The sequence below is a fragment of the Pseudorasbora parva genome, chromosome 2, assembly GCF_024679245.1.
Source record: "Pseudorasbora parva isolate DD20220531a chromosome 2, ASM2467924v1, whole genome shotgun sequence".
Taxonomy (NCBI): domain Eukaryota; kingdom Metazoa; phylum Chordata; class Actinopteri; order Cypriniformes; family Gobionidae; genus Pseudorasbora; species Pseudorasbora parva.
In genome coordinates this window covers 50,067,073-50,089,408 of record NC_090173.1, presented here as the reverse complement: position 1 = coordinate 50,089,408, position 22,336 = coordinate 50,067,073, and the positions used below count along the sequence as shown (strand labels likewise).

At 38.3% G+C, this 22,336-nt stretch overlaps 3 protein-coding genes across 4 annotated transcripts; all 3 read right to left on the bottom strand.

The window, feature by feature from the left end:
- Positions 1-1,037: 1,037 nt before the first annotated feature.
- cldnk (claudin k) lies at positions 1,038-2,104 on the bottom strand. Its single transcript, XM_067423396.1, has one exon. The coding sequence runs from the start codon at positions 1,922-1,924 to the stop codon at positions 1,274-1,276; it is 651 nt and encodes a 216-aa protein (XP_067279497.1). The 5' UTR covers positions 1,925-2,104; the 3' UTR covers positions 1,038-1,273.
- Positions 2,105-4,427: 2,323 nt separating this feature from the next.
- btr02 (bloodthirsty-related gene family, member 2) lies at positions 4,428-14,229 on the bottom strand. Its single transcript, XM_067423383.1, has 7 exons — positions 14,114-14,229; positions 10,469-10,763; positions 10,276-10,359; positions 9,875-10,099; positions 7,608-7,749; positions 6,391-6,417; positions 4,428-6,304 (listed from the first exon to the last, which is right to left on the bottom strand). Exons 2-7 carry the CDS (start codon positions 10,760-10,762, stop codon positions 5,760-5,762), a joined length of 1,317 nt encoding a protein of 438 aa, XP_067279484.1. The 5' UTR covers position 10,763; positions 14,114-14,229; the 3' UTR covers positions 4,428-5,759.
- A 1,582-nt stretch (positions 14,230-15,811) lies between these two features.
- On the bottom strand, positions 15,812-22,273 carry si:dkey-120c6.5 (GTPase IMAP family member 7). Of its 2 annotated transcripts, none has more exons than XM_067429065.1 (4): positions 22,159-22,273; positions 18,590-18,636; positions 17,999-18,108; positions 15,812-17,911 (listed from the first exon to the last, which is right to left on the bottom strand). In XM_067429065.1, exons 3-4 carry the CDS (start codon positions 18,057-18,059, stop codon positions 16,923-16,925), a joined length of 1,050 nt encoding a protein of 349 aa, XP_067285166.1. In that variant the 5' UTR covers positions 18,060-18,108; positions 18,590-18,636; positions 22,159-22,273; the 3' UTR covers positions 15,812-16,922. The 2 variants fall into 2 exon arrangements, with proteins under 2 accessions (XP_067285166.1, XP_067285164.1); XM_067429063.1 differs by having other exon boundaries at positions 17,999-18,101.
- Between the last annotated feature and the right edge of the window lie 63 nt (positions 22,274-22,336).

Sequence of the window (22,336 nt, the reverse complement as noted above, 5' to 3'; positions counted from 1 at the left end):
TTAAAATCATCAAATTTCATTTAAATTGAACTATTTTGGTACATCAGATTTGCTACCATTAAACTATGAAGACATCCATATCAGTTACCCTGGTCTCTACACCATATTGAAAAAATGTTTATAGTCCAATGTTGTTTGGACCCCATTGAATAGACAAAAAATATGTTGTGAAGAAAGGAAATCAGAGGGTTGGAGCTGATTTTAAGTTAGCCCAAAAATGAAGATTCTGTCAGCATTAAGTAACCTCCCAAAACACAAATCAAGATATTTTAAAGGTGAAACCGGAAATTTCAGTCCCTCCATTAAAATTCCATTCCAGCATAACCTTAAACTTCAAAGACATTGTAAAGGTTATTTATATGAATCAAGCGGTTTAATGAAAGATCGCTTTATATGATGCACTGATTTAATAGCCTTTATTCATGCATAAAAGGGATAGTTCACCCAAATATGAAAATTATGCTACTTTTCTCACCCTCAAGCCATCCTAGGTGTATATATATTTTTTCTTCCAGACGAATACTATCAGTTACATTAAAAATGTCCTGGCTCTTTCAAGCTTTAAAATTGAAATAAATGGAGGATGAGATTTTACAGCGCCCCCCCAAAAAACACATCCATCCATCATAAATGTAATCCATACAGCTACTCCTACATCCAACGTCATACATCGTGTCAGTGGTTATTCTTTTGGCGTTATTCAACGTGCGTCGGTCGTCTTCCAAAAACTAGTTATTTTAGTCTATTAAGTTTTAAATATGGGTATTTTTCTTACAAAAATGCATCACACTACTTCCGAAGGCCTTTTTTAACCACTGGAGTCATATCATATGGATATCTTTTATGATGGATGGATGCACTTTTGCTTGGAAGAGTCAGGACATTTTTAATATAACTGATTGTATTCATCTGAAAGAACAATGTCATAAACACCTAGGATGACTTGAGGGCGAGTAAATATATATATTTTTGGGTGAAATATCATCAGCATCTTCTTGAATAGACAGACATCAAAAGAATTCAAAGAAGGCACTATAAAGGATTTAAGGTTTTATTGTTGAATAACATAACAGACAAATACAGAAAAAGACAGACTTATAAGTGGACATTAGAGGTGGCAAGGAGACTTGATTTCACATTTCTATTCACTACCTCCATCATACTACAGAAATATTCTGAATGATAAAAAATAGATGAGAATTAACTTGAATCTATCACAATGGGAAACTCTAGCAGAGAAGGCTTTCGGGGACCGGCCTGTCGCTGCTGGTCGTTAAACATAACCCTTGACCTGGGCAGCTCCACCCGCTCTGCGTGGGCTGCTCTCGCCGCTGCTAAACGTAGGAGAGGAGGGAATCCCGGGGGGATTGGACCCTGCGTAGAGGAGCGATCCACCGATCAACAGCAAGGCCGAACCCCCCCAGCCCAGGTAGAGTGCGGGGCCGAGCTCACGTTTGTGCGGGGCCGCCACATAGGGGTCATAGAAATCCCTGATGATGGAATGGGCCGTCCAGCAGACGGGTACGAGGATGAGGAACCCTGCAATGACAAAAAGCACGCCGGACACACGGGCCAAGCGTGCCTTGAGGCTTGGGAGGCCCACGCACTGGGTGCACTTGATACCCAAAACACCAAGCGTGAGCGACAGGGTGCAGATGAGCAAAGCGAGAACTGTAAGACCCCGGGCGGCCTTCATGTCACTGGGAAGAGCCAGCAGGCTGTCATACACCTTGCACTGAATCTCCCCTGTGCTCTGCCAGATGCAATTCATCCACAGGCCCTCCCGTGTGATCTGTGCCGTTACAATGTTGTTCCCGATAAAGGCAGTGACCCTCCACATGGGCAGGATGCACACCAGGAACCCTCCCACCCAGCCAATGATGGACAGGACAAGGCCGAGCAGCTGCATGCCAGTGGTTGCCATGATGAATCTTTTCCAAGAATGATCACTTTGGAAGAGTCCAATAAACTGCACAGACAGAAACCGTCGATACACTTCAAGGTCAGCGAGAGGCGCAAAGTCCTTTCCCTTTCTTCGTAAGTGAGTTCCAATAAAGAAACAGTGTCATAGACTGACGGGTGGACCTAAAGATTGGAACAGAGGAAAGCATATAAGTTATAAATAGCACATAAGTAACTCTGAGAACACATACTGATAGAAATTGCAATCTTGACAAGAATTCTTCAAAATTCTTTAAACTTATTTCTAAAAATTCAGGGTTTAAATCAGACATGTCTATACCTGCTCCTGGAGGGCCACCTTACAGCAGAGTTGTAACTCTATGCCCAATTAAGCACACTAGAAACTAGACTACAAACAGCCTTGCAGACAGGTGTTTTGGAGCTAAACTCCAGAAAAATGGCAGTGGAAAAGTGGAGACTGGGATATATGTAAATTGGAGTAATAAACTTGCCAAAAGGTAGAGGCGTACCGCCAAAAGGTAGAGGCGTACCGCCAAAAGGTAGAGGCGTACCGCCAAAAGGTAGAGGCGTACCGCCAAAAGGTAGAGGCGTACCGCCAAAAGGTAGAGGCGTACCGCCAAAAGGTAAAGGCAGGCAAGAAGGTAGGCCCATACCGAAAGGTTGGGGCGCGCCAAAAAGTTGGGGCGTACCAAAAGGTAGGGGAATACCAACAGGTAGGGTTGTGCTAAAAAAGTTATAGGCGTACCAAAAGTAGAGGCATGCCAAAAGTTAGGGGTGTACCAAAAGGTAGGGGAATACCACAAATTAGATGCGTGCCAAAAGGTAGGGACGAACCAAAAGGTAGAGGTGCTCTAGAAAAAGATAGAGGCGTACCAAAAGTAGAGGCCAGCCAAATGTTAGGGGTGTACCAAAAGGTAGGGGAATACCAAAAGGTAGAGGCATGCCAAAAGGTAGGGATGTACTAAAAGGTAGAGGTGCGCTAAAAAAGATAGAGGCGTACCAAAAGTAGAGGCGTGCCAAAAGGTAGAGGCGTACCAAAATATAGAGGAATACCAAAAGGTACACTATGCTACAACAGAAACCAACTCCTAATCCTACCCCACTCCCTAACAGGCAGCTTTTACAAACAACTGTAAAGACCTTTCGGCACGCCCATTACTCCAACCTGCAGATAGCCACACTTGATCTGGAAGACCTTGATTAGCTGGTTCAGGTGTGATTACATGGGTTTGGAACTCAGGGTTGCTGGGAGGTGGCCCTCCAGGAACAGGACTGGACACTCCTGAGTTAAGCTTTATCTACAGCATTTGTGGCATACATGCGCAAAAATTGCTTGACACTGTACCTGAAAGGGACTTCGTGCACTATCTACCCCTAAAATATGCATACAAGTGCTGTAGAGTAGTTGTATATACTATTAATCTAAGGTGTAAGTTGTTTAGGGGTAAATGGGGTATAACGATCTTTTTAGAGCACTACCCTAGTGTCAAGCTATTGTACCACTAAAGGTACAATTTACTTTCTGAGAGAGTAATGTCTATTACAACAGGGTTTAAATTAAAAGTGAAGCTCAGGCTTTTATTGTGCAAATTGTACAGTTTTCTAAATCAACCTCGAAGTGGAACTATTTTTGTAGGTGAATGAACTTTTGGATATGCGTTCCTGTGAGTAGAATTCCAGGCAAACAGGTTTAGTGGTGTTACGTGGTTATGACGTTGGGGATGACAGATTAGATTACAGAAAGATAAGATCAGTAAGTGATTATATAATACTAGTCACATGCTAACAAGCATATGACCGTCTGTCATGACTGAGGTCTTCTGCTGTCAAAATACATTTAATTTTAATGGAACAGCAGACAAATCAATATACTTAACCTGCTAAATATCTCTCAGACACCTGCGATGCATCGTCCAATCTATCAGATTGTGTGTTTTTGAAAATACATACAGGGAACTGCTGGCATGCGGAACAATCAGAGCTAAAATGGTGTAGTGTAACCCCAGCATAAGTCTTGTGGTAATACTTTTAAAATACCGGTCCTATGCATTTCTATTCTATTGCATTGTGTGATTTATTAAATACAAAATATTTTTCAGTAGAAATTGATTTTATGGCACAAATGCTGTATATGGATCTTAACCTGTAACCCAGAACATTCCTTTAAATATTCATGTGGCTTTACACATAAATATTAGGGCACTGTTATGTACAGTGAGCATTACTGGATTCACTATACATCCGAGAGAATGGGTCCTTTTCACACTGTGGTGGGTGTAGAGCTACGCCTGGTGGGGTGAGTGGATTATCTCAGAAAAACATGAGGAGCTTCTGGACACAAGAAGCTTTCTTTGAAACGTTCAGAGTGGGCCAAGCAGACTTGAGTCTGTTTATGCCCAATCTGAATGCAGTGCCTCAATGATAAACCGCAAAGAACAGCCTTTTAGTATTAAAAGTTTTTTTAAGTTTTTTAACTTCTTATTTCATTAACTTCTTATTTCCATCGTATATGACTGAAATGGTTGTTACCTGATAGACGACAATGAAGTCCCTGAAGTTTAACTCCTTCCACAGCCACTCATCTGCTAATCCTCCACCTTCTTGCGTTGGGTGCCTTCGATCTGGATACAGAGCTTTACCCCAAATGCCATAAACCTGTGATGGAGGTGAAACCTATAGATTCAGACCTCTTGAGAGGCTCAGCCTGGGTGAATGTACGTTTCAGACTGAAGTGCTGCCCTCTGGGATGCCAGCTCGGGTCTGCGTAGCGGTGGGCAGAAGCATGCGCTTATGTGTGCGTTCGTGTCAGTGTGTGAATGCGTTAATGTGTCTTGAGTGTGTCTCCCAGTGCCTGGTGTACCAGCACAATGACTCGCTGTTCTCTCGCCCTCGCGCTCCTCGATCCCCAACCCAACCCATCCATCTAGTCCTCTTTTTCATCCTTCGCCTTCTTGTTCCTTGAAGTGAACTCCATAGTTTCTTACTACCTTTCATTCATTTCGCATTCATTAAAGTTCACAGCGCAAGTATGCTAACGTCTTACTTTCATGTCTCTATGACAATGGAATATGTGTTATAAGTTATAAATAACATTTAAGGAATAAATAAATAAGAAAGCACGATTGTAGTTATTGCAAATTTTTGGATTATAGAAACTTTTACATATGGATCATAATCATTTGATTTTTGTAACTTATATAAATTGTAATAATAACTAGATTTTTTTTTTACATTTTACAGAGAACATCTAAGCGGTACTTGCCCACACAAACGTGCTAAGGTGTTGTGAGTTGTCAGGGCATTGCTATGCGGTTGATGTGTTTTGTTAGTTTTTTTTTAGCATTTTGCTAGGCAATCCATTTTTTCATTTAGCATTATTACAAAGTGTGCACTTTAAAAGTCTGTTAAGAAAAGTTTGCTTATTACTGTGGCCATAAAAGATTTTATGTACATTACAAGTGCACATTCAGTAATATTAAAAGCGCTTATTTTTTTGCTGGGTGTTTGCTGGTGGGTCGACCCCCAGGTCTCTGGGATATTCTAGTCTCTAGATATTACTTCAGTCCCTCCTTTAATACAAGTCAATGGGACATTTTTTGCTTGTTATATTGTCCAGCAGGTCAAGCGCAAGTATGAGCGCCTAGAAAAAAATCAATCAAAAGTTGCACAGTTTGAGGTATCCTTCATGTCTGTAATTAATAAAATAACTGTACTAATAAGGTTTAGTAATAAATAAAAAATAAAATATGTAATAATAATTCTAATAATAACAGTTCATTGCATCCTGAAAAGGCAGTGTTAAAGGAAGTGAAAGCAGCAATGGCTAACATATTGATTCAGATGCTGCAACAGCTGCTGCTGATGATAAGGGGAGCAGTGTTCTTTTCCCCATGGGGTCGTCCCGGGCTGAAGATGGGGTGGAGCTTATCTGTGAAAGTATCTTTGAAAGTGTAGAGATGAGTCCCGGTATCCAAACAATAGAAAGACACGCGTCCCCCCTCATAGTCCAGGTAAATAGATACCCTTTTGGGCTTGTGGCTGAGGCTAAAGGAAGTTGGAGGGAATGTGTTGGCAATATACTGGGTGCCATTCTTTAAGCTAAGCGTCCAGAAGCCATTAGCTGGACATATTGTGAATTTTCCCTTTCTGTTGACCGATTGTCTAGCTACGCCCAAATCCCAGTCGGTCTTGTCTCCAACCTCCACTTCCCAAAGGTGTCTTCCATAGCTGAAGGCTTCCTTGGACATTACATTAGCCACCCGGTCAAACCTCTTGGGGTTCTCTGGGACTTCTTGTCGCTTATTCGCGTGTCTAACCTCCTTTCGGTCCTCAGAGATGTAGAGGTAAGCGTGAGCTGTCCGGGGATTCAGGTTAACATCAACTGAAAGGGAAGACAGACGATTGGCTTTCTAGAGAATCTCACAATGACAGAAAACCAATTCTGTAAAAACATCAACGAAAACACACCTGAGTACTTCTGCAGCCTCTTCAGTTCTGAAAAGTAGCAAATTGCACATGAATCAAAAATAGCATAATTATGCTAGCTTGCTAAAAGTATTACATTCTTACTGCATTTAAAGGTCACAGGCCCTGTCCAAAACGGCACACACCAAATGCACTTTTCAGTCTTGTGGACTTGCAATGACTGCCACAAACGCGTCCGTTAAAGCTGCACTATGTCATTTTTTTCGGCAAGTTTGAGCGCAGCATCTTGGAACATGTGGTCTTCACCTCACTCCCGGCGGAAAAGAATCGGGTAGAAATCAAGTTCACGGGTGAGATTATTAAGGTTACTGCAGGACATAAAGCAGGACAGAGTGCTGTGGAGCAGCTCTGTTTATCATATTAGATACATTTAAGTGTGTTTAAAATTATGTTATGATGTTACTCTGTGTGTTCTCTCAGCGACTGCTGCGACTCTTGTTCACACTGCTAAGAGTAAAGCGCTTCTGCAGAATAAAACCGGAAACCGAGAGTAACGCAGATATGACGCTATTGACAGGAGACTCCCTCAGACGTCCCGGTTCATTGGTTAAAATAGCAATTTTCTCACAATTTAAAAACATTTGGGATATTGTAAGAACTCAACTGAACAAAATATTTAACACTGGCCTGGTGGTTTTTGGATATTTTACCGCAAAAATCCGACATCTTTAAGTGCATCTTTAAGTCCATGCGACCATAGGGTGTCCCATTTGTCATTGTAGGGCTCAGAAGGGTGCTTGTAAGCGGCCCATTTATGGTCGATATGCGCCCTTGATGCACCCTTTTGCTGAGCCCACGCTGAAGCGAGCGCTGCAGCAGACTTCTACCAACTCGCAGGAAGACCGCAAGTGTTTAGGGTGCCATTTGGGACAGGGCCACATTTTAGCGAGTTATCTTAAACAGTTTGGACTCACAATTGCAATTTTATATATCTCTCAATTCTGACTTTATTTCCCGCTAAGTTTATAACTCATGACAGAATATATTTTATATTATGTTTTATATTTTATATCATTTTTTATTGCGTGGTGGAAACAAGCTTCTATAGTTACTTTTAAGAAGCAAAAGGTGGTAATACATTAGATTCTACAGCTTTGTACCCCAGAACATTGAAGTATATGATTTAACTGATATATGGAAGAAGCTGCGAGAAATCTGTTTAGTACTAAAAGGCAAAAGCATAGTTATTTCAATCATACCGGCTTTAGAAAGTCTTTTAGCTTCCAGCGTGACCATATCCATGAAGTCAACCACAGCCTGGCTGGTGACTCCAACACAAGGATCAGTCTCCAGTGTGACTTTGGTCCAGTCTCTCATCGCTCGTGGTATATGACTGAAGCTCTGTGGATGAAAATAGATCAGTTATTCTTTAGTATGCCATACATGTTAAAAAAGTATAGCTCACCCAAAATGAAAATTCTGTCACTGCCCTCATGTTGTTTGAAATCTATATTTCCCCCGATGTAACCCTAAGGAAAACTTCTGAAGAATTTCAACCTGCTCTTTTCCATAAAATGAAAGTTCAAGGTTCATAGTGACCATCAACTCTTGAAAAAAAATTATTCAGTGGCTTTGTAAATATCACAATAATAAATAGCTATGCTACCTTAATACAATCTCTGAATATCACTTAAGTTAGACATACCAGAATTAATGTCTATAAATCCAAGAGTTTATTTCGTCATTAAAATTGACATCTATTGATTAAGTTACATTAATTAAGGTTTTTTTTGTTCCATTTCAATTAAAATATTTGATAATCTGAGAACTTGTACTATAGATGTGTTTAAAAATATATATAATTATTACTTATTTCATATCAGTATTATTAATCTTAGGAATGTAAGTAAGTTGGACACAATTACCTTTCACACGCAAAAAGAGGGAAATCTGATTTTTCAGCATGCTTTAATATGAACTGTATATAAATAGAATAAATGTTGAAATGAAGTGTTATAGTCACAGGAGGTTGTGGCAAGAAGAGTTGAGAGGCAGGATCTAACACAGCATTTATTTATTTAACTTTACATTTAAGCTAACTGAAACACAGAAGAACTGAATAAATGCAGGAGAACGAGTTAAATTCAACCAACTAAACATTTGCATGAGAATGGAGAACGATGAACAGAGAATGAGGCTAATGGGCGAATTCCAAACAGTGTTTTTGTACCCTTGAAGGGCACTTCAGGAAGGGGACGACATTTAGCAAACAAAGGAGCACTGAATAAACACAACCAACGAGAATGAAATGCCACCAACTTAACATTGACGTGAGAACGGACAGCGATAAACAGAAAGTGAGGGACATTTATACTGTATATATATATATATATATATACAGTATATACACATAGAGAGTGAACTGGAACAGAAACAGGTGCGTGACTAATCAGAAACCATGGAAGCTAATAAGGATCGGGAAAACAGGTAAACATCCAAAACACAACGAAACTACAACCCTGACTGCTATTTTGTGCGTTTTTGCACAAAAATATTATAGACGGGAGATCTGTTAGTCTTTAATGCTCTGTTTTGTCGGGATTTTGTAGGAGTTTCTGCTACATTGTCATCTTATGGAGGTTACATTGGTGAAGAGTAGAGCCTGAGGAAGGGCCAAGTGACAATTAGACTACATATAATGCATGTTTCTTTACAATAAAAGCAATAACTATGTGCATTGACGGTTTCTTAATCATGTTAGCACATGTACTATGACTCATGCACTATATTTAAGCTTCCCGAAGCCTCCATGAGAGTTTTGTGTGAGGGTCAGACCGATATTTAAAACATGATTCACTGTAAATCATGGGTCCCCAATCTCGATCCTGGAGGGCCACTGCCCTGCAGAATTTTAGCTCCAACCCCAATCAAACACACCTGAAACAGGTAATGAATGCTAATCAATGCCTTTATAAGTATTGGTTAGCTGTTTCAGGTGTGTTTGATTGGGGTTGGAGATAACCTGTGTAGGAGAGTGGCCCTCCAGGACCGAGATTGGGGACCCCTGCTGTAAATCATAGCATTGATTTCACAAAGAAATGTGATGTGAAAGTTTACAGGATAAAGAGTAATGGCATAGGGGAAGATCTAACGATGAGAACAATGTAAAAATGGCGGTCTGTTGTTCGCTTTTAGCTATTATGAGTTCAGAAAAACTTGAATGTACACGTCTTTTTTGGTTATTTTTAGAGCAGATATGATCACTAAACTGTAGTTGTGTGGAAAACGGCATAAAGAAAGATAATCTTCATTGTGTTTTACTGTTCTGCTGACAAAAAAATAAGAGTATATTGTTTTTGAGCAACTTTGATTTGATTAAAAAAAAATTGGGGGGGGGGGGGGCAGTTCCTTTACTATTAACATAATGAACTATGTTAATAGTAAAAATAGACAGTCTAAGAATAGACAAAGTAACACAAAGCAAAAAGAAAAAATAGCAAACAAACAAAACAAGAAATGTGATTACCTTTTTAAGGCGCTCCTTGTCGTTCAAGTGCTCTAGGTTGGTGTGTCCATTGTCCAGTTCATGGATTTCTTTCTTCAGGTCTTTTACAAGCCTTTCAACTCTTTTCTCCGCCTCTCTTTGTTTCTGCTCAACCGCTGCCACTACCAGTTTATGGGTGTTCTCTAGGGCGCTCAACAGAGAAGAAAACACCCTCTGACTTTCCTGAACCTCTCGGAGACATGAGCTCTGTTTGAGGAAGAACACTTTTTCTTTCAGAAATAATTGTAATACATCTGGTTTAAAAAATGCAATTAGCAGGCAAGTTTAAAATAATATTTCACACAAAAATAAAACTGTTGCTCTTAACTATTGCTATTTAAATTATCATGTTTTTAAACCCTGTGTCACATTCAGTCACGCACCTTGAGGAGCTTTAAGGAATTCTGAAGTTTCTCGATCTTTTGGACTCTTTCCTGAATCATTTGATCCACCTCTCCTGCATTCTTCTGTTTGCAGTACATGAGTGAAGAACAAAACCACAAAATTAAGTTTTTTATTTTTATTCAAATGTTGCATCTGATTTAGAGGGTGCAATTATTTAAATTATGTACTCACAGGCTCATCTTGAAGTTCATCCATACTAAAGAACCTCGATTTAGCAGCCAAACGTGTCTTCCTGTAGTTTTCGGTGACGTCCGCCAGTATGCGGTTCACACTGATATGTGGTCTGGAGCCAAAGGCCCTCCTACAGAGCGGACACTCTTCTGTCCCGCTGCGGCTCCAGTACATGCGCAGACACATCTTACAGAAGCTGTGGCCGCAGGGCGTTGTCACTGGGTTGCTGAAGATGTCCTCACACAGGGAGCACAGGAAGTGCTTCTCGGACAGGAGACTCATGCTAGATTCCATCCTTGAAAGATCACAACGGAAGAAAGACTCAAAGTACTGCATCGCACATCACATTTAATTAACTAAATAGTTATAAAAATTGGGTCCCTCCTAGAGTGCCTTTAAAGGGACAGTTCACCCAAAAATTAAATTAAAGTAAATTATCCCAGAAATGACTCACTCTCAACACTGTAAAAAATCTAATTTGTTTTTCTGACAAATTCAGCTTTTAATGTTATTTAACACAAACTAAGTTTGTACAATTATTGACCCTAAGCTGAGAAAACTACACAGCAAAAACTCCAGTGTTAAATTAACTCTCCTCAGAGTTTATTTGGCTCCACACTCAAGTGTTAAAAGTAATTCTGAAGAAGTGTTAAAGGTAATGAGATAATTAAAAGATTAATAAAGTGATGATTGGCCATTAGTGAAGACACCTGATGATAACAAGCAGAATCACTGAAGGAAAGAGTCACCATTTTTAAGTCACCATTATGGAGATCAGTGCTTGCTTTAGTTGGGCTCTTGACTTTATAACATTAGTCTTTGCCGGGCTGCTTTAAAGCTGCCATACAAGTGCAGAGAAAATGTGACCAAGTGTTGCTGGTTATGTTTTGACATAATCATCATGAGCTGAATCACTGGTGCCATTTAGAGCCCAATCTTTGAGTTAGGTTCACTTTATTGATTACAACAGCTCTGTGATTCTACAGCATAAGATCTGGTGCTTACAATATAATCAGAGGGATTTTTAAAAATTATTCTGTTCTTAAAAAAAAGGTTTGAATCTCTCCGTCATTCAGCCACACAGACATCAATAATCAGCGTATGAATCTCAGCAATGGTGGCCATCAAAAGGCTTTTGCAGTGCATTCTGGGTGCACCAATCAAAACTCACCCATGGCTCCCAGCATGCATTGCAGCATGCATAAATTATAAGATGAACTGAATTAGTGATTTCTTTCTATTCTCACCATTTTATTTTTGCTGTTTTATGTGACTTTTTAGTAGCTTGTTTTGTGATGTTCAGAGTTGATCTGTGTATCTGAGATGCTGTTTGTCACCATTGTTGAGATTCATACACTGATTCTTGATGTCTGTGAGTGTCTAATGCAACAAAGTAGTTAGAATTTTTTTGTGCAAAATCTCACTCTATTATCTTCACATAGCTGTTGTAATCAATAATGTAAAATCAACACATACCCCATATAGCTAGAAATTTGTCTCAGAATGATATTAGTTGATCCAGTCACTACATGATGATTATGTTAATCAAAACAACACTAACTCCTGAACATATTTTCTCTGTGCTTTCTTTGCCAAAATGTATGTTCCAAACACACAGTTAAAGCAGCAAAAAAAAAAAAAAAAACTAATGTTAGAAAGCCAAGAGTCAAGAGCCCAACTAAAGCAAACACTGATCTCCATAATGGTGACTTAAAAATGGTGACTCTGTCCTTCAGTGATTCTGCTTGTTATCATCAGGTGTCATCACTAATGGCCAATCATCACTTAATTAATCTCTTAATTATCTCATTACCTTTAACACTTCTTCAGAGTTACTTTTAACACTCTTGAGTGTGGAGCCAAATAAACTCTGAGGAGAGTTAATTTAACACTGGAGTTTTTGCTGAGTAAAAACAATTCTGCAGCTGGTTGCCTTAAACTTTTAAGTTCTCTACTTTTTATTAATTAATTTATTTTTACAGTGAAGCTAACCTAGGTGTTTATGACATTCTTCTTTCAGACGAATGCAATCAGAGTTATATGAAAAAATATCCTGGCTCATTCAATGCAGTCCAAAAATTTGAATGGGAGCCCAAAATTAAGCCCAAAAAAGTGCTTCCATCCATAATAAAAGTAATCCACACGGCTCCGGAGGGTTAATAAAGTCTTTCAGAAGTAAAGCGATGCATTTGTGTAAGAAAAATATCAATATTTAACAAGTAACAAAGTAAAATATCTAACTTCCGGCAGATCACCTTCCGTGTTCAACTCAAAAACGTAAAGTTCTTAGAAGGTCAAAAACTCAGCGCGATTTTATAAATATTATATAATCCTTATTAGCGCCTGCACTGATCGGTCGAATGAGGCAGCTATGTACACAAATCTATGATCGCGCCCTTATTTTTACCTTCCTAGGTGGAATGGCATTGGTAATACTGGATGAGATTCGTCTGATATGAGGTAAAAAAAACAAACAAATACTGTTCGGTGTCTCGCAGATACTGATCGTTTCGTATCTTAAGACATCAATGTTTCGCCACAAGCCACAGGGTTTAATATGGATTCGTATGTCTATGTGTTTTTTACTCTCATAGTGGCTCTCAAAGAAATACATTGACATGCATTATATGAGCAACGGTTGGAGTTAAAAATCTTAATTTGTGTTCTATTGACGAAACAAACACAGCTACATCTTTGATGCACTGGGGGTAAGCAGATAAACATCAAATTTTAATTTTTGGGTGAACTATCCCTTTAAACCTAGTACACACATACCAAAGCCATCCTACCCGTATCCTACTTTCTCCTTCTCGCCAAGCGGTGTCTATTGTATTGTCTTATTATTTGATGTGGATGTCTAGTGATGTGAATTAATGTGAGACAAACGCTGTGAGATGCAAGACAATTTTTGGAAGAAATTCCAACAATAATGTGAAATTCAATTGATTTGTTTTACAATACAACATCAAAACACTAAAAAGTGTATTGTACCTACTAATTATAAGTTCATAGTATACTGTAAAGACACCTTATATAAAGTGCGACCAAATAGGACATTTTGTATGGACTGTTTACTTATGAATATGGGAGTGGTGGTCTAATGTAGGGACGAAATTCAGCAACAAGAGTTTTCCGATTTCTTAGTTAATTTAACACAACATGCCAGGGTAAAAACACATTATGCTGTCGTCTAATTAAATTAACTTTTTGCACTGACTAGGGCATTTATAGAGAAAAGCTTCATCTATTGTACCCATGTAAATATTTGCAAATGAGTGTGTATGACATTCCATTCAGCGTAATGGGGCTCTTCAAGGCCTCTGTTCAGCGTCAACATTGCGTGGTATGGGGAAGAACAAGTTCAACCAGAAACCCCATGTCGACATCAGAACAAGCCTAAATATTTATCTAGCAGGTTTCAGGACAGATTATCGGACACGTTTTTTAGTAGCTATAAACATTTAGTAATCCAAGTGAACTTGAACTGCATAGTTCAAACTGGAATTGTTTTCTAGGCTACATTTATATCATCAAAATATTTCACACAGCTGGATGCTATTTAATAATATGTATTGTAGCTGTTGCTATTTACAGTGTTAGCTAACATATAAAGTTACATGGTTACAGTCATTTCACTAATCTTACCTGTACTTTAGCCTATGAAGAGAGTCGTTGAGATCCCACACGATGAGTTTCAGAACGCGAACTAAACCATGAAAGCACACACAGGTGTGTCAAAAGCATGGGGAGGAGCCTTGAACTTTACACTGAGTCATGCACATTACGACATTACACACTTCAACTGTTTTCAAATGTTTATTATTATTTAGACAAATTATCAAACTTTGTACAAAATATTTCAGCAAAACCTAATGTTTATTTCTGTAAAATATATAAACTCATATACATTCTCTTATACAAACGTAGCCTACTTTATTAAAACATATACATGTATTACAAATATACAGTGCCCTCCAAAAGATATCCAAAGGACAATATCAGCATAAATCCTTATCATATTTTGATGTAAATGCATTAAAGACCAGCAATCATGATTTCAGTTTTGATTACATAATGGCTATAAACACAAATCAGAAATGGCCATTTGGCAGCAGTAAGAGTATTTTAGAGATTTATAGACACTTTTATAGATGTACTGATTGACAGCCAATTTGTCCATATCAGACCAATCTGAACACACTCAATTTATAAATAGCTCTAATATTTTTCTGTTCTGAAGTTTAATTTACAATTACAATTTAGTTTTCATAAACTAAAACAAATTATAATAATTTAACAAAAAATGCTATTAAAGTTAATTACTCCAAAAAAGATGTTGAGTTGTAGACCAGTGACCAATTAATTAAATTCAACTGCTATAGAACATAGTATTTAACGTGTAAATTTAGTACTGAATAAGAAAGATATGAATTGTCACTGGCATATAGCAGTTATTGCTCAAATACCATCATACATCAAACTCAACCTAGCCTCACAATGGTTACCACAAAAACTTACATGGGAACTAGCAATACACTGGCCATTTATGAAGACAATTTCTTTAAGCTAAAAATGGTTGTGCCATGATATATAGGCCTACATGATGCACGTCTGTGTACATAGTACATAGAGTAGTGTGTCCATTGAGTAGGTTAGTTTGGGCGTAGTATACACCAAAGAATTTCTTTGTTTTCTACATGTTTCTTTTGGTAGGCAGGTTAGGGATTGGGAATTAGACCCTAACACTTTGTGTAAAACCTGTTATAAACTTTGATTCTGTCTATTAATCATCGCTGTGCAATGTGGGATAGAATTAGTGCACTAGATAATGCCCACTATATGCTTTTGGACACCACTACAAATGCTGCCCCCTCAAATAATGCTCTAATTTGAGTGTATAGGGGCACTGAAAAAAAGTGTGATGGATTTACATTATTTAATTATGTACATTGGTCCCACATTAACCAATTAAGTTAAACAAACATAATTTGTTCATGTAACTGCCATCTAAACGGTCAAATTGGATATTCTGGTTAAGAACGTCTGGGCTGTTTCGCCAGTGTAGTGTAAATGCAAATATCGGATACGGGTCGCTTTTAAAAGATGATGTGAGCAGGTTGTCAAAAAAAATCAGATATAGTCACCAAATCGTAATTGTGCATCAAGACCTGCAGTGTAAATGCAGCTGACATGCTAGGCATTAAAAGCTTTTGTTTCTTTTCTTCTTTTTTTTTTTTACCAAAGCTGTGACTGATACATCTACTTGTATAACACAATTAAGTCTCTTTCTCATCTTGCTCAAAAATACATAAAAAAAAAAAATATTATGTATTACAAAAATACATAAAAAAAAAAAACACTTTTACATATACATTAACAACATTTACTCACTCTTGATTTAGCTATATGCAAATCATGCTGGGAACTCACAAGCCCCACCCAGTTTCAGGTAATAAAACACAACTCATTCATGTAACACAACATAAACGGATTAAAGGTGGGGTAAGTCTTATTTCAAAACCGTTTTAGAAAAAGGACACGGGCCGAGTGGATTAACAAACTTGTAGCCAATCAGCAGGTAAGGGGCGTGTCTACTATTGATGGTGAGAAGAGCGCTCGCTCTCGCTCTGTGCACGTCATTATTCAAAACACACGAGTCACACATGACTGACATTAGCCGAGAACTAGCCTAATATATGCTGCTTGACTATGCTCGTGTGTCATGTTCACTTGTTAGTCCATTTGCGATCGTATTGTGGCTCACTTCAGCGATGATAAAGACCCGTTCATTTCCACACGCATGGAGCATCTAAATCTCCTCACCGTGTGCTTCAAGCATCAGCTCACACAATGTCTCCGACAAGTAAGATACTAAACTCCTAATATATGTTTGCTTACTCTTTTCATGATCTATATAACCCTTATACAGTCATAATTGTAATATGTCGTTAGCTGGACTGTGTGCTTGTGTTCTATAGAGTTGTTCATGAGAACAGTTTGATCGCTATCTCTAATCTTGTCATAATTGTAATATGTCGTTAGTTGGACTGTCGGCTCGTGCTATAGAGTTGTTCATGAGAACAGTTTGTGTTTTTGTGATCGCTATGACTCTAATCTTGTCATAATTGTAATATGTCGTTAGTTCTGCCATAGCCGTTGATGCCTCTGCTCTGGGGTTACGTATGTGTGGGGCGGCGCCGCTATCAAAATAGGGGCAAGACCCTTTTGGGGGTAGGGGCGTGTTTGTTTTGGTGATTTGAAATACCAACAACGGTTACCAGATAGCACTTACCCCACCTTTAAGTTTGACTTCAATTTGACAAAATGTATAGCAATTGTTTTACTTAAGTTTATTTTAATTAAGCAATTTGAACAAGGAGTAAAAAAAAATCAGTGGGGGGGAGATTTTGGATTCGGCCACAGGGTAAGGAAATTTGTTCGGTTTTGATTTGCACTATGCAATCACTTTGTGGGCATTCGGGAAGGAATTGGAAATGTAGCTCCATGCTGCACTAGCTGCACCTCCAAGTACACCACCAAGAGCAGCACCAATAGCAGCTCCTACTGCCATACCTTCGAATCCTATCGCAAATCCAAGAAGAGCACCTGCAAGCGCTCCTTTTCCCACTGCAACAGCATAATCAACAACTCTGACGGTGAAGCCAAGCTTGTCTGCGACAGCCAGCTCTGCTTTCTCTCTGCACTCCAACTGTACCTTTTTGTCATACTTCTGAATCTCACTGGCAAGAGCCTCCCCTGAATGTTCGTTCTTAAGCACCTTCAAGGTCTCCGTGATCTCCTTCTCCTTCGATTTTCTGATGAAATGCTCCTCTTTCTGAATTCTTTTTTCTGCATCCTTAAATTCCACGTTTGAATACATTCCACGCTCCGAGACCATCTCATCTATCTTGGCAAACAATGCTTGCGTCTGGCTGCCTTCAGTCCGGTTTACTTCTTCATTGAAGAAGAGGTAGTTCTGGCCACATTTCTCAGCAAGCTCTCTAAAGCTCTTGTTCTTCTTAACCTCGTCCTCTATGGACAGAGTTGTCAGACCTCTCTCATGGAATACAACAATCAGTGTGTGCTTTAAGACACGATCCCCAAAGTAGTGCACCACAGGCTTCAGCATGTTCGTAGTGTCTGAGGTCAAATGAAAAGGGTCTAGTACAATCACTACAGCATGAGGACCTGGACAAGAGAAACAAACTGCCTTCCTGAGCTCCTTATGAAGCACACTGTCCGCCAAGTGGTTGTCCTGAAGATTTGGTGCATTAACCAGGGTTATGTTTCTCTCTTGTACAACACCTGAACTTTTCTTGGTAGCTGAAATATTGACGTCATCTGCCGTAAAAACATTTGGCCCCAACACGGAGTGCGTAAGTGAGATCTGATCACGACTTGAGCTGCCAAAAACCAGCATCCTCAATGGTGTTTCATTGCTCACTGTGAGATGAAGTTAAAAAATAATGTTTCATTATTAATCGTATGAACCATAGTTTGTCAAATATTTTGATTTGTTCGTCAACTCACTGTTAGGTCTTTCCCGATCGAAGCTGTCTCTTCTCCGTGGTTTCCCTTTGACTGCTGCCATTTTTAGAGTAGCACTGACAGGGGTTGATGAATTCAGGATATGCTATATGCTATATATAAAAAAAGACATTTTGAAAAACAAATAATATTTATAAATAGATAAAATAACTTTTATGGTTGGTCCTGTGAAAACAAGCTTTCATAAAGAATGGTAGGGAGGGAGCATGAAAAAAAAAAAAATCAAGAGTCCAGAACTTAAATTCATTGACAATCTTTGGGATGTGCTGGAGAAGACTTTAAAGGAGGCTGGACTTTACGATAGTATCTTGACAACAAAATAACACTGTTTGGTTACAATAGTCTTCAGAATATCTTCTTTTGTTTTACTAAGAAAGTCAGTCATATAGATTTGGAATGACGTGAGTGTGAATAAATTACAGAATTTCAATCAACTCAATACCTTTAAGTTTTATGCTTATCATTGCATTACAACAACACAAGCCATAAACATAACTATTTCAAAGCATTTAGAATATTAATATAACAACTTTTATAAAAAAGAAAGAAGTATGCCACTGAAACGTAGCCTACCTCTAAAGGTCATGTCCATGGAGTACTATCAACCCAGCAGCACGTCACTAAAAAAAAAAAGCAACAAATATTAAGCATAGATGCAGTTTTATCATGGTAGTTAAGTAATGTGGTGCTGAAAATTCACGAAGAATTTGGAAATTTTATAGCAAAATGTCAGCATAGATGCCTCAGACACCAAAATCTGTTCATAGTCAATAGCCTACAGTAAACTAGTAGACAATGTTTTGATTTATATCTTTTACATACTGTGTGTTTTTTAAATGTATAAGCTTATTATAAGGTTTTGAAATTAAAAGTAATGTAATTACAATATTCATTTATGTTATATCATAATCTGCGCGACCCTGTATTTGCCTTTCTTTAATGACGTTGCAGGGGGTTCCACATGAGCGATTATTGTCAGTGAAATCCACTTCAGCTGATATACGGTAGGCCCTATGGTGCTCAGGGAGTAGGGAGCAGTGAGCAGTGCACAGGGACCCAGTCAAATGGAACGCACCTTGAGTTAAGCACGTGCACCACAACTTTGAAAAGCCATGACCAATGGAAGACGTCCACACACTTCCGAGTTTAATTCTTAATCATTGTTACAATATCAGAGGTGGAAACTGGCAGAATGGCAAGTTTCTGAACTAATATTCATTTTTATGGTATCCCACAGGCAACCCCCCCCCCTCCCACACACACACACACAAAAACTTTAAGCATGAAAAGTTAATGGGTGTAGGCTGCATGATGATAATGTGTGTAGCATGCAATTAAATATCATTCAGTTCACCGTAAAAAATAAAATAAATAAATAAATAAATAAATAAATAAATAAATAAATACATAAATAAAATAAATAAAATAAATAAATAAATAAATAAATAAATAAATAAATAAATAAATAAATAAATAAATAAATAAATAAATAAATTAATTAATTAATTGTTGGTTTAACTTAAAAAAAGTACATGGGGGAATAATTAATTGTAAAAATAAATTAATGCATAAATAAATAAAACAATTAAAATAAATAAACAAACAAAAATACATTTAAAAATAAGTTTTACAATTCATTAACAATGTTAAAATATTTATATTTATAAAAGCAGAAAATAAAGTAAGATAATAACATTTTTTATTTGATTAAAAATGAATCATATTTAGTTTATAAAATCATTATTCTGATATTTATTTTCCTATTATCACATTTATTTATCTGTTTATTCATGTGTATATTTATTTATTCATTTATTTACTTATCCATTCATTTTTAATTTCTGCAGGTTTGGTCCTCCATAGTCAATAAGGTAAGAACAAATAATCAGTATGAAAAGCATTTGAGCAGAATGAATGAATGAATGAGTGAATGAATGAATGAATGAATGAATGAATGAATGAATGAATGAATGAATGAATGAATGAATGAATGAATGAATGAAGTATTTAAACACTGCTGGTGCCTTAAAAAGGGGGAGGAGACCGAAAGAAACTCTGGGTTTACTGAAGAAAACATGCTCCAAAATCCAGACCATGTCAGGTTCACAGAGTTACCCTGGTAACTGACTGAGTATAAGTTACCAGTCTTTCAGAAACAGGCTTGACTTACCCTGCTTTCTCTGGTTTAAAGTCCCAGTGAACCAGAGCAAGTGAGTTTTCACTTAACCTCCTTTCTGAAATGGGCCCCTGGTTTATTAGCGCTACATATATGCCAGTGCCGTGTATTCAGGATACAGTGGAAGCATACATGATGTTCTATGTTCTAAATGGAAAGCTATTGTCTACTGTGTGTGTGTGTGTGTGTGTGTGTGTGTGTGTGTGTGTGTGTGTGTGTGTGTGTGTGTGTGTGTGTGTGTGTAAACCAGCAGCTTCCATAAATTAAAGCCCCACTTGGCTACTTTTGCTCTCGGGGTCCCCCTACAGTTTGGAAAAAATAATGTCCGCAACTACTGTCGTAAGAGCTGTCCTCCTACAACAGGGGATGCCATCGCGCGTGCATTTGTTGACATGACAACCCTGATAGCCCTGAACTAGCGATGCGCGGGTCGTCTCATAACCCGCGGACCCCGTATGCCTATTTAATGTTCGCGGGTGCGCGGCGGGTTGTAAAAATATATACAGTGGTGCGGTGCGGGCCAAATAACTTCATAAAAGCGTCCCACGGGTCGGTGCAGCACTAACAGTTCCCCTGAACACTGCAAGAGGAGTTCGAGTTCTTCTGGCGTCGCGTGTGAAATGTCTTCATCCCAGGTAACGTTACAGTCAGTGGCATATGCTTCAGCATGTCATATGAATATAATTTCATGGGTTTTATTTTTTTCAAACGCCAAATAATCACGATGCTCACGTTTACAAGCCAGCGTCATTATAGTAGTCTATTGGTTACCGTTTTACAGAATCTATATGATACTTCAGTTCAATGTTTGAGTGGTAGCTCACCGTAACAAGCAGGACAGCATCGGTCGGGCACGCCTCCTTCAGCTCACGCCGACGAGCAAACACGGGTCACATGTTGATCCTCGTCCTGCCTTTAATCCCAGCACTTTTTCGTTTCCTCTTATTGCTTTCCTCCAACAAAACCTTTTCTTTCTTATTTGTCTGTGTTGCTTCGGACATGACTATATTATCCGACGAACAAAGTTGGGCTCGCACGTCCGAATGTAAGGAAGTGTGTGTGTTAGTGGAAGTGACTTATATGCCGTAAAGCAGTCGAATTATGTAGTTCTTTTTGTATTCGGGTTACTACCCGAAACCCGAAGTTTAAAAGTACAATTAAAAACGATACAGACCACATCAGGCTATGGCAGACGTGTCATTCAACCTATTGTAAGTCGATTTATCATCACAAGAGTCTTAAAAAATATATTATGAAGGTTGAAAAGTTACCTAGTGCTGCTTTAAGGTGCTTACTATAACAACCCCACTGTCAGGTATTGAAAGATAATTTTCACATCTAGCCCACAAGGGGGACTCATGAATTTCTTAATGGGGGGAGTTATACATTTTGTTCATATTGAAAGACTTGACCAACTTCTTGCAAATGCATACTAGACACCCTCTTGATCGGCAACAACAGAAAACATGAGCAAGTTTCACAAGAACCCCACCCTATTTCTGACGTGGAGATTTTGATTGGTTAGAACGTCTGTCTGTCTTTTTCCGCTGCTTTCGTTTTGAATACATATAACGTATTAATATTTTTGAGCCAGAAGCATTTTTAAAGGTTTATTTTGAAAATGGCTACAAATTGGAAATTGCTATTGTTACTATGCCGGTGGCCCATGGGTTAAAAGTAGTCACTCTCCGACCGTAAAACATTAGCTGTCAGTGAAAACAGCAAAACATCTGTCACAAGATTAATTTCAGACGACATTAAACGCGTTATTACATTCGAAGACAATATCAATAACAATTAATTAGGCCTATTAATCAAATTTAGTTTTTCTCTCGTAGTCTCTGAGTAGGCTGTAGCCTAGGCTATAGCCTATTAGTTTCGATTTTGCATATATGGTAATTGAGGTTTTCGCATCATTTTAATTTCTACTGTAACATATTTAAATACGTTATAGATTTGTACATACCCATTTCCTGTGGTTTTCTTCAAAGTTGGCCTACAGCTCGATGGAATTGCGTCAAAAGGAGAAAAGACAGCTTGAATGAAAGTAGCCAATGGCTTCTGCCTTGGAAGTGGCGTCAGTGCGTCACTGTAGAATTGCATCAGTCCTTCTTTGAGTTTTTATTTTTATTTTTTATTTTTTA